Source organism: Engystomops pustulosus, chromosome 2 (genome assembly GCF_040894005.1).
Source record: "Engystomops pustulosus chromosome 2, aEngPut4.maternal, whole genome shotgun sequence".
Classification (NCBI taxonomy): domain Eukaryota; kingdom Metazoa; phylum Chordata; class Amphibia; order Anura; family Leptodactylidae; genus Engystomops; species Engystomops pustulosus.
In genome coordinates this window covers 155,313,282-155,325,870 of record NC_092412.1, presented here as the reverse complement: position 1 = coordinate 155,325,870, position 12,589 = coordinate 155,313,282, and the positions used below count along the sequence as shown (strand labels likewise).

Here is a 12,589-nt window from a genome sequence, read left to right as displayed (position 1 = left end):
GTGAGCTTGGGAGATTTCCCATTCCGAGCCTCCAGACTGAATGGACATACCATGTTCAGTCCAGCGAAATTCTGCAAGTGCATGGAATGAATTTCTCAAAGTAGGCAACATTCTTCACTATCAAATAAAGGCCATTGCTATGGGGGAGGGCAGGCCCTGGTAAGCCCTCAGCAGAACAGATCTCCATTTTTGTCGTCTTGCATGACATAAATAAAGTTATTAGAAGGACACATTGGCAGATGCAGGAAGGATGTGATACTGGGAATGTTTGTGTTTCTGGCTGCATGACACTTTTTACTATGTCAGTCTTGCTGTGTCCTCTTGTCTATCCATGTGACTATGATCATGGCTGCCGTATCTGTGGTAAGCAGTATTAGCAGAGGCTGCAGCCACACACACCAGCATTGTGTACATACAGCAGAGCACATGTGTAGGCAGAGACATGTGATCTCTCTCAAGTCCACTGATGTGGCTTCCTGCACTCTCCTGGCTGCTGCAGCCTCCTCCCTCCTTTGTCTAGAGCTCCACATTACCGCCCTCTCCTCTCTCACGCTCCGGGTTTTGGGAGCTGCCACGCTCTAGCGCAATGCATTCTGGGCAGCCCGGCCAGTCAGTGTGATTAAGAATGAAGATCCGGGGAAGTGCGCCCCTCCCCCGCCCGGCGCTCCGAGTTCTTTGTGCCTGCGTCTGGGGGTCACAGGAGTCGCTCTACTATTGGCTGCAGTCATCACCAAGACATGGCGGCGGCGTGCTCCCCTCTAATGTAATGAACGCCTTGTGTTACTAAGTGGCCCTCCTGTGAGAACCTCGGTAACAGTACGGGCAAGCAGGAGCTACGTATGGCACGCGCGGAATACAGGCGGCCATGCCTATTATGTGCACTATGCTGCTCGCTGTGCCTCACGTTTGCTTAGAACACAATGAAGATCAGTTCTAAGCACACACACCTTATGACGTAGTGACGTATGTGCACGCCCTACGCCGTCATGTGACCCATCTCCCTTCGTGTTCCCGCGCTCCGCCTCCGGGTCTTACTGCCCGGATCGATATGCTTGTCAGTTAATAGGAGACGATCGGAGGACTCCGGATCTTCCCTCCAGGTCTTACTGTCCGGCTCTAGCTCTCCTTGTTTATAAGCCTATGGGAGAAGGAGGGCTCATTCTTCGCGATCCAGCGCCGGCCCTTGCTCCCTTTTCATTGTGTCCCTGCACCTGTACTGACTCCAGTATCCGGGCTTTGCAGAACCAATGAAAGCGCTGTTCTGCCATCTTGAATCCAGATCCGCGTTTTCCCTTACTGTCTATTCTGTGCCCAAGCTCCCATTTTCCCCTTTTCGCCATCCCCATGTGAAAGAGTGTGACCCATCTCCGGGTCTTCCGGGCGCCAGCGCTATGTGACTGCTCCAGGGCTGTGCTCCCCTCGTAGCCAGAGCATGAAGGGATCATCCAGCTCCCGTGTGTACTCCACTAGTGCACTGCTGACTGCACTGTGACAGTCGTCCAGATCCAGGCTGAACTCCAGTCCCCAGGCTTTCTCTGCCCTGGTGCCCGTTCACAGCTCCATCGCCAGTGTGTGTGGACGCTCCAGTTCCGGGGCTTGCAGCTTTCCTCCCCGAGTTTCAAGGAGTCTATTCCAGACAGTGGCAGGACCCAGCCTCCAAGTCCAGCGATCCAGGCCGAGGTTTCCTCTGCGTGATCCTTGTGCAGGAAGCTGCCAGCCCAGCTCCCTCCTCGTGCTCCACTAGCCAGGTCTTGCGGCCTCAGCCTCCCCCAGTCCAGGACTCCGAGTTCCGCGCTTTGCGGCCTGTCTCTCCTCCTCTTCTCTCGGTAAAATGGCCTCTCCTCCTCCTCTCCACCGCCTCGTGTCCGACTAAACGGCTCCCCTCCCCTCCTGCCCGAAACTAGCCCGACACCTGGGGGGGGAGGCCACCTCCATCCCCACCCTCCTCACAGTGCTCCATGGCCGCCCAGGTGGCACCGGCCTCCGGCCCCAACCTTGGAGGAACCCCGCCCGCCGCCGGTCCCGAATTAAAAAAGAGCCCCGGGGACCCCCCTCCTTCTGCTGAACCTCAGGCGGAGGCCCCAACCCCGGCCTCCACGGACTCCGAGCCGACCGAGGCAGCCAACGGCACCCGAGCGGCACCGACCTCTTCGCTTCAGGAACCAGGAGATGCGCCTGCGGCCTCCTCCGCCTCATCGCACCCGCCCGGGGGATACGGTTTTCCCTCCTACAACCGGGGAGTCTTCCAGTCTGGCCCCGGTCTGGACTATCCGCCGCCTAACGAGGCCTACAATTCTTATCCGGCCTACCCGAATCGGGCCTATCAGCCGGGATACCCCCCGCCTCGCCCGACTGCTTCCACGGGCAAACCCCCTGCTCCGGCCTATCCTCCTCCTCCGCCACGATTCGGCCCCGCGCAGCCAGCAGTCGCCACTCCGACTCTGAACCAGCTCCTGACGGCGCCCAGTCCGGGGCGGGGGTACCCGGCCTACCCCGGAGGAGACTACTCGGAGCAGCACAAAGGACCCGAAGGCTATGGAACCGGCTGGGCCGCAGGTCAAAGAGGTGTTCACCCGCCTGGTAGCCCTGGCAGCAGTGGGCAGGGTATGCCCAGGACGGCACAGGTAATGCATTACCAAGGACACCAGTCACCTTATAGCGGAGGGAATTGTGTTGTGTGCGAGACGAGAGCCATGTGAGTGCTGGAGCTTGTGGTGTGACTAGAGATGCGCTAGTGATAACAATATGGCACAAGGGATATTTGGCACCCGAACAGCCAGTCGGTGGGTGGGTGACACCAAAGAGGTAGCAGTCGGTATTGTGTGGGGGTCATCTGCCTGCAGACAATAACCCTTAGCTTTATAATATGGGCTATGACTCTTGGCTCTAATACCATTGTGCTGGCAATACCAGCATGAAGTTTATGGGTGTATAACCAACACTGAATGTATAGGCCTTTTGAAGGAATTATTACATGACCCTAAAGAAACCTCTTAACTTGAGCTTACTAGCCCACCAGTGCCCATATTCTGTATCCCCATATAAAGCAGCTGGAACACGTACAATAGACATGTACCATGTTTGTTCTTTACATATACATACATGTTACATTGTATTGATTCTTCTACTCTATGCACTGATGTATAATTTACCCCATCACAATCATAATAGTAACTACTAACACGTCCTATTTATAATCCTGTCTTCATGGACAGATATAAGATGACTGGCAGCCATGTTCCCTTAAAATCTGTTACTGGTGACTTTTTGTGTTGTATGACATAGTGGGTTGTAAAACTACCACATAATGTGTAGGCAGTGGCCAAAATGGCTTTCTGCAGTACATTACCAGACAATGTACCTAAATCCTGATGAAACTTTACCACAACTGATCTATAGAAATAAAAAAAATCTAGATTTAGCACTAGAGATCCCATACAATTGTTAAGTAAAAACAAAACAAGTTTGGAGCCATATGTTAAGGAGAACATTAATCGTGTGGAAAAGTTTAGCAGTTGTGTAGAATTGTAAATGCTAATATATTGCCCCATCACTTGCTGCTTATGCGTATATTTCCCAGCATCAGTGAATTATATTATACTTGGTTACATTGTAGAACTATTTTCTATTTCTGTAGCAGAAAGGCCAATGTAATGAACATGCTTATGTGCCATCTTGTTGCTACCTGTTTCTGCCAATACGGTTTTCTGTACATTTTGTGTTCTGTCCTTTAGGCCAAGTTCACATCTGCACTAGGCATGTTCAGTTAGACTTGTAAATGGAAAAAAAATGGCAATGCTATCTTTTCAAATTACAAAAGGCACATTAGTTCATGAGGAAGAATGGGTAAATAGTGTGTAATAGAGAGGCTTAATACAGGTGTGAACTAAACCTTGGAAAAGACAGTCCAATACAAAATTTTTATGAAGATTTATGTACACAAAATGCCAGTAGCTGATTATGTAAGGCACTTACCATATTACTATGATGTCCTGCTATATCCTTAGAGATTCGTTGGTAAGAGATCTTAGTTGTGCGGGCCTGAGCCCTACCTGCTTAATCCATAGTCAAGGTACATCATCACAAGTTTGGTTGCCAGCTGCTGAACGTAGCTTACAATGATGATGATCTTGTCTTATAGGGCATATTGTAGCCAAGAACTGTCAGGCCAGCATGATTCTTCTGCAACCCTGTGGCTCCTTATGTTAGTATACAGCAATCAAAGGTCTTTTATTTTTAGTAAAGCCCCCCAGTGTATAGAAGGACGCAATTGTGTTCAATCTTCTGCAACACACGTTTGTGGTAACTTGTGGGCCTAAATCCTCATGACCCCTCTAAGGATGCAGAAATGGTGATAAGGGCAGGGTGTACCAAGTGCATGCTAATAATGAAAATTCATAGGGTTATGTGGGTCGTAGTCTTCGTGTTCTTTTGATGGTCTCCATTCATGTGAACAATATAGAAGGCTGCAAGCATCTAGGCTATAAACGCTATACCTTGTGTCTGCTCAACTAGCTTTACTTTTCATTCATGCAGTGCAATATTTCCTAAAACTGACTTATAAACTAAATTCTAATGCCATGTGCTTCATATCCTCAACATGATGCTGTCTGATTGAGAGGCATACACCACATATACCAGGTCATACTATTTGCCTTCTTGAACAATGAGGTATGAAACTTGAAGGTATAGTGTTTAGTTTTATTTCCATTCCTTTTATATTACATCAGATAATTGGTATATTTGAATTCAGTAATCACCATAAATGTTGGTTTAGACTGTCTTAGCTTGTTACAAGGATCCTTTGACAATAGATGGAGCGCCTCACTGGTGGGAAACATTGTAAAAAAAAAAAAGTGATCATTATGCTTTACACAGCTGTATGAAACGCTAGTCCTGCAGGAAGGAGTCTCCTTATATCATAGTTCTGATCACAGGGCAGCATTTGGTTCATGACATACAGCCCACACAAGTACTTAATACAGGCAAATGTCAAACTTCTATGTTGAAGTTGTCCACGTTCATCAGACTTTAGTTTGTACTGAACAGCAGTGCATTGATCGGGACCTGGCCACATGGTTATCTATGATGCTGTAAGTCACTGCATCCCTGCTGCGCCAAACTGTAATGGTTTTCAGTATTGGGTAATAGTCCTTTGAATTAGGCCCCTTGCACACAACGTGAGGGGGACCAATATTAGGCCACACAAGTTATGGCCAGATTTTGGTCCATGCAGATGCCTGTGGTACTTTCTCGCTGCTCCGTGACTGAAAAATATAACATGTCCCATATTTTCCTGTATTATGGTGCTGGCCGCTTGTCTTTCAATGAAGATGTGTGCGCTCAGGGTCCATAGGAACAGTTGTTTTTATTTTGTTTTTTTCTCTCCATGTAAAGGGAGCAAAAAGAACATAACACAAATACATTGTTTTATATATATACAAATAGATTGTTAATCAAAGTTACAATTTCTGCTATGAAAATAACTAAAAACAAAAAAAAAAAAACCATAAAAATTAGTGCCCTAGAGTGTCTGAAAAATAGTAAAAAAAAAATACAAATGAAAAAAAACATTCAAAGCACCCCTTTCCCAAGAAGTCATATAAACAGTAAAAATCATAAAAACATTAGCTATTGCCTCATCCGAAAATGCCCAGTCTATCAAAATATAATAATGGGTTTTCACGGCGTTTAACCTGTAACGGAAAATGGCGCCCAAAGTAGAAAATGGCACTTTTTTGGCATTTAAAAGAAAATATTAAAAATTCAATAAAAAGTGATCAAACGGTCCCACACAGAATTAAAAATGATAGCATTGAAAACGTCATCAAAAGTCGCAAAAAATTGACACCACCCACAGCTCCGTAAACTGAAGTATGAAAACACTATTAGAGGCAGAAGATGGCAAGATCAAAAAGTTAAATTTTTTTAAAATATTATAAAACCTATACAAATTTGGTATCCCTGTGATTGTACTGACCCAAAGAATGAAGTAGACAATTGAAAGCTGTTAAATCCAAGCCCACAAGAAAACGGTGCAAATGCGTTTTTCACTGCATTTGGAATTTTTTATTTCGCTTCCCAGTACATGGCATGGAATATTCAATACCATCAATACGAAGTGCAATTTGTTACACAGAAAACAAGCCATCAGAGGTCTTCATGTGTAAAAAGTTATAGATTTTTGAAGATGGGGAGTGAAAAATGAAAATGAAAAAACAAAGGGCCAGGACGTTAAGGGGTTAAAAATTATACATGGTTTTCCCCCATTTTCCGTGATATTTTTGCTTCCCAGAAAGGCATCCAGGCCTCTATTGAACGTGTACATGTAGTCCCCGGGTTACGTACAAGATAGGTTCTGAAGTTGAATTTGTATGTAAGTCGGAACTGTATATTTCACAATTGTAGTCACAGACAATTTTTTTTGGGTCTCTGTGACAATTGGATTTTAAAATTGTTGTTGTCATAAGAACCAGGATTAACACTAAAGCTTCATTACACACCTGTGATAACTGTTACAGCTGTTTATTGTAGCCTAAGGATAAATACAGTAAATTACCAACATCCAGAGGTCCATTTGTAACTAGGGGTCGTCTGTAAGTTGGGTGTTCTTAAGGAAGGGACCGCCTGTACATGGAGTCTGACATAACCTCCTGTGGCAAAGAGTTCCATAGTCTCACTTGTCTTACAGTAAGAATCCCTGTCTGTGGTGAGGGTAGAATTGCCTCTCCTCTAGGCATCATTAATAAAAAAATATTTACCGTATATACTTGAGTATAAGCCGACCCGAGTATAAGCCGAGGCCCCTAATTTTACCACAAAAAAACTGTGAAAACCTATTGACTCGAGTATAAGCCGAGGGTGGGAAATGCATTGGTCACAGCCTCTCCAGTATGTAGCCAGCCAGCCCCTGCCCCAGTGTAAGTAGCCAGCCAGCCCCTGCCCCAGTGTATGTAGCCAGCCAGCCCCTGCCCCAGTGTATGTAGCCAGCCAGCCCCTGCCCCAGTGTATGTAGCCAGCCAGCCCCTGCCCCAGTGTATGTAGCCAGCCAGCCCCTGCCCCAGTGTATGTAGCCAGCCAGCCCCTGCCCCAGTGTATGTAGCCAGCCAGCCCCTGCCCCAGTGTATGTAGCCAGCCAGCCCCTGCCCCAGTGTATGTAGCCAGCCAGCCCCTGCCCCAGTGTATGTAGCCAGCCAGCCCCTGCCCCAGTGTATGTAGCCAGCCAGCCCCTGCCCCAGTGTATGTAGCCAGCCAGCCCCTGCCCCGTTGTGCAGCACAACAGTACCGGATGGATCGCACAGAAGATCTACGGGTGCCGCCAGAAAGGCGAGTTTTTATTTATTTTTTTGACTCGAGTAGAAGCAGAGTTTGGGTTTTTCAGCACATTTTTTGTGCTGAAAAACTAGGCTTATACTTGAGTATATAAGGTATATGAGAATGCACAATTAATGACTATCCTCTGTTTTCTATCACTAGGCCAATTACTTGGCTAAATACAGATTTTTTTTTTTTTCTTTTTTTTTTTTTTTCTTTCCCCCCTTGTCCCAGCAGTCTAATTTTATGCACCAGCCTTTTATGCGGCACTGTGTCAAATGCCTTTGGAAAAGTCCAGATATACAACATCAACAGTGTCCCCCCAGGTCCATCCTGGAACTTGCCGCCTCATAGAAGCCAATCAGGTTAGGTGACAGGACTGATCCCTCATAAAAGCATGTTGATGCTAGGTTATAAGGTTGAGATACTCAAGGATAGCATTTTTGATCCTTATTTTGTATATTGGCACCACGTTTGCTATGCGCCAGTCCTGTGCAACCGAACCTATCCTTAACCCTTTAAGGACCTAACTCACTTTTACCTTGGCGCAGTGTGGTTACAGCAATATCCCATTTATATAGCTTTTTTACTTCTGACTTGTTCTGCAGAATAAAAACTCATTTGGAAAGAAAAATCCCTTGGTTTTGCATTGCTGTCTACGAAGTGTCATAACTTTCTTTATTTTGTGGATTTTTGTTACCATGCGGGGCTTGATGTGACTTTTTTAATGGCGTTTTTCATGTGGATGTGCAAAAATGATATTTTATTTAAGATGTTAATCATGTACGGGTTCAGTAATTTTAATGTATGGGACATTACAGCATGGCGATACCCAATATGTTGTTTTGATTTTAACTTCTTATTGTCTTTTGGTGTAATGGACTGCTTGTGCATAGGCTTATATTGGCACACCAGACAGTCAAGCAAGGCAGCCCTGGGGTCAGGGTTGCCATGGAGACTCAGTACCCCCCACCTGGTCCGGAGGTGCTGATCGCCGGGTGGAGAGGTGGGTGACCTTTAGGTGTAGTTGTCATGTTTGTTTTCTGGATTGGGACTGTCGCATACTTGCACACAAGCTGAGCCTGTGCAATCTCCATGACGTTGGGGAACGTCATGGTGTGCGATATACAGACTCGTGACGTTCCCCAACGTCATGGTGCTGTGAGGAGTTAAGGAATCTTCAAATATTAAAAATAATGTACACACATAGAAGAAAAAAGGAAAACTCACATACCCTTGGCTTCTCTATGGTGTGGAACCTTCCATGTTGGTGCTTCCACGGCGTCTGGCATGTAGAGCAAGTCTAAAATTTCAAGAAAGCCGGAGCACATTCAAGATAAAATCCAAGAAGTTTTTATTTGTTATGCATTAAAAGTTTTGCACTATTCGTGTGCATAGGAGGTGCAGGCATATGACCGACGTGTTTCAGCTTAAAACAAAGGCTTTGTTTTAAGCTGAAACGCGTAAGTCGTATGCCTGCACCTCCTATGCACACGAATAGTGCAAAACTTTTAATGAATAACAAATAAAAACTTCTTGGATTTTATCTTGAATGTGCTCCGGCTTTCTTGAAATTTTAAAAATTAAAAATAATGGTTTGTCTATGGATAACCTGACAAAAATATAAGCATGTTTTGAACTTGGCACTTAACCTTTTTGCATTTCAGTCCCACTCTACAGCTACATATCCATATCCTTTTCTTAGCCTGCACATATAGATCTATGGCATGTTGTGCGCCCCTGTATTTAATGTGCTTAATCCACTACCAAGCTGTGTGTCTGGACATTGATAGAACCTGCTCTGAGTTTTGCAGGTCTGTCTCATGGTTTGCATTTATAGCTGTGACTTCCTCAGATGAGTGTGCATGAGCCAACCCATTGAATGGATAGCACATAGAAATAGTTACTGTTCATGTAGCCTCACTGACATTCCCTGGCGATACCTCTTCAGAGGGATGTTTCTGATTGCTTGCTGGAACTGATATGAGGTGTGAATCAGACCAGGGCTGTATTTAAAAACTTTTTGCTTATGTTATAAGTTATAATCATTGTGAGTATAACTTCAGGCCCCCTCACAGCTTACATGAATGTGTCATCCATGTAACCTTATGAATGGCTTTTCAAGAGCTTAAAGAGACCCTGTCAGGTCATTAAAACACTTTAGTGGCTCATACCAAAGTAAATTAGCTCCCTAGCCCTCCCCCAATTATCGCATTGTTAAATCTGTACGTTTTATACTGATAAGCTAGGAAACCATTTCGTAGTGGCTCGATCCTCGGACCTAGCTTACAGGGGGCAGTATGAGGTTCTCCTTTCTCTTTAGCTTCTCTCTGGGGGTGCTACTCCCACACCATATGCTAGCAGTGACTGCCAGGCTTGATGCTGCAGTCTCCCCCTCCGTGAATATGCCTGACGTCTGCATGCTAGGTCCGACGTTCAGACTGCTACGTAGTGGATTGTTTCCTAGCTTCAGTATGTTCCGATAAAGCTACAGATTTAACATTGCTGTAACTGGGGGAAGGCTAGGGAGCTGATTTGGTATGAGCAGCTGAAGTGTATTAATGACCTGACAGGTTCTCTTTAATACTTCAGTCTCTAATATTGATTTGGGAAGTTTACAGCTGCTCATTTGTGCACGTTGGAAATGACCTAGGATGAAGTTAGAAGCTTCATGGGAGGTGTCGTTTGAACATCCAAGATACCAGTACAATGTGGTACTCTATAGCCTACCACATGGCTACTAAGCGGAATTGTGGTTAGTTTTGTTGTTTTGTATTTTTACACATTGGCTTAGTTACAGTACATTTAACCCCTTAAGGACACAGGGTTTTTTCACTCATTTCTCTCTCCATCTTCAAAAATCCATAACTTTTTCATTTTTCCGTGTACAGAGCTGTGTGGGGACTTGCTGTATATATTCGAGTATAAGCCGAGTTTTTCAGCACAAAAAATGTGCTCGGCTTATACTCGAGTCAGAAAGCAAAAAAATCCCTCTGGCTGCGGCACCAGGTCAGTGCAATGTCAGTCACTGACTTCAGCCACCGCCGCGATCGTTTTGTGTGTGCCGGCAGCCGGCACACACTGTGATGTCAGCGCTGCGCGCCGCCCAGACCTGGCGCCGCAGCCAGCGGGATCGCATAGAAGACTCGCGCGGCCGCCGGAAAGGTGAGTTTAGATTTTTTAATTATTTTAATTAATGGGCCGGGGATCCGGCTCTTTAAGAGGGCACAGGGGCTGGTGGCTAGATACTTGGGCAGGGACTGACAGGCTACAAATTGGGGGTAGGGGCTGACAGGCTACATACTACTGGGGGCTTGGTGGCTATATACCAATGCATTTCCCACCCTCGGCTTATACTCGAGTCAGTAGGTTTTTTTGTGGTAAAATTAGGGGCCTCGGCTTATACTCGGGTCGGCTTGTACTCGAGTATATACGGTAATTTTTCCATAACAAATTTTACTTTCCTGTGATGTTATTTAATATTCCATGCTGGGGAAGCAGAAAAATATTCCAAATGTGGAATCATTGGGAAAAAAAAAACTACATGTGCGTAGTGTTTTTGTGGGCTGAGTTTTTACGACTTTCACTCTGCACTCCAAATAACGTCTTTATTCTTTGGTTCGGTACGATCACGTTGATACCAAATTTTTATAGGATTTATTGCGTTTAAATACATTTTCTAAAATTACGAAAAAAACTCCTTATGGGGATCACCGCCGGCAATAACAGTTTTTATATTTTGATAGATTGGGCATTTTGGTACGCAGCGATGCCTAATGTTTGATTTTTACTGTTTGTTTTATATCTGTTCTAGGGAAAGGGGGTGATTTTGAATTTTTCATATTTTATTTTCACTTTCTTAGACCATCTTGGGTACTTTAACCTTAGAAGATGTGATCGTTCCTACCATACACTGCAATACTACTGTATTGCAGTATATGGCGTTTTTGCATATGATTTATTACAATGAGCTACTGCCTCATTGTACCAAATCTGCAGATACAATGCAGCCTCGGGTCTGATGAATACCTGAGGCTGTCATGGCAACCGATCGCCGCACCTCCGCCTTGACGTTCGGGGGAGCGCTGATCTGAAGAAAGATGGCAGTGCCCATATGCTGCCACGTTTCAAGCCGGCGACGCAAGAGGTTAACGCCCCCGACCGCGGGTGACAGCGATGGGTCTTTGCTGCATTATGCAGCAAAGCACATCTCTGTATGAAGAAGGCTCAGCCCGTGAGCCCTTTTCATACACCCTTCATAGCTCTGCGGCGGATATATCCGTCGCAGAGCGTGAAGGGGTTAATCCAGAATGGGTTGTGTGTTTTGGTTTGTTTTTTTGTTTTTTTTTGTTGTGTGTGTAACGGAGCCTGGTACCACAGGTTGGGCATGTGAATCGAACACTTCATCTAAAACCAAAATTTCCCACATGCTCCATTACTGTATTCAATGTGTCGGTTTCTCCCATGTTCTTTTCTTTGCTGTTTTGATGTCTCTATATATTACATAGGACTGGTTGCTTAGCAGCAGTATGAGTCTTCCTCTGGTAAGACACACTTTCTATTCTTGAGTCTTTAGAGTAGCTAGAAATGTTCCAGTCCCGCAGTTATAAATACGTTCACAGATCAGCCTCTTGCTGTTAAAAGATGGGCAGCCCTTACACCACTGGGTTTACTGAGAAAAATCAGAATTGTGGCCACAGGCCACGAGAATTGTGGAATGGAGATAACAAAGTTGTTCCTCCTTTCCGACCACCGATGCCCCATCTGGCTGGCTTCATATGAATTATTATCCATATAGCTGTGTGCTGGTCATGTCAACCAGATTATGAACACAGTGCAGTGGACAGAAGACCTTGCATCCTGCTCAGTTTGGTATTGGACCACCACACTAATTCCACGGTCCAAACCCGTTTGCTTGAGATGCAGTTGCTTACAAGTGAGTGGACAAACTGGGCATAATAGACTGTGTGGAATCAGACGATTGGCCAGATGGCAAAAGTCTGTGCTATTACATATAATGCATGGTAAACGCTTAGAAAAAAATTGCCCTAATGTGACTAATATATATTTTCTAGAGCAGGTGCCAACGGTCATTGCTGGAGTAACATCAGGACCCCATTTATGGCTTTCAACCTTTTAACGCTATTGAGGTGGTCCAAGCTCATTTTCTAAGTCTGCTCCTACTTAGTTTCTAGCACATGTCCCCTGCAGTCGGTGGCCTAAGAGAAGAGCCATGCTGTCATTGTGTCTTGTATCACTAAGCACAAAAGAACGA

At 45.3% G+C, this 12,589-nt stretch overlaps 1 protein-coding gene across 2 annotated transcripts in view; it reads left to right on the top strand.

Moving 5' to 3' along the window:
• The first annotated feature begins 714 nt into the window (after nucleotides 1-714).
• ARID1A (AT-rich interaction domain 1A) overlaps nucleotides 715-12,589 on the top strand; it is a 35,550-nt gene continuing 23,675 nt past the window's right edge. The window contains exon 1 of one of the 2 annotated variants that reach the window (XM_072137045.1): nucleotides 715-2,624. In XM_072137045.1, coding sequence (XP_071993146.1) covers nucleotides 1,959-2,624 — 666 coding nt within the window. In that variant the 5' untranslated portion in view covers nucleotides 715-1,958. The remainder of the gene's footprint in view (nucleotides 2,625-12,589) is intronic. The other variant, XM_072137044.1, reaches the window with a different exon arrangement.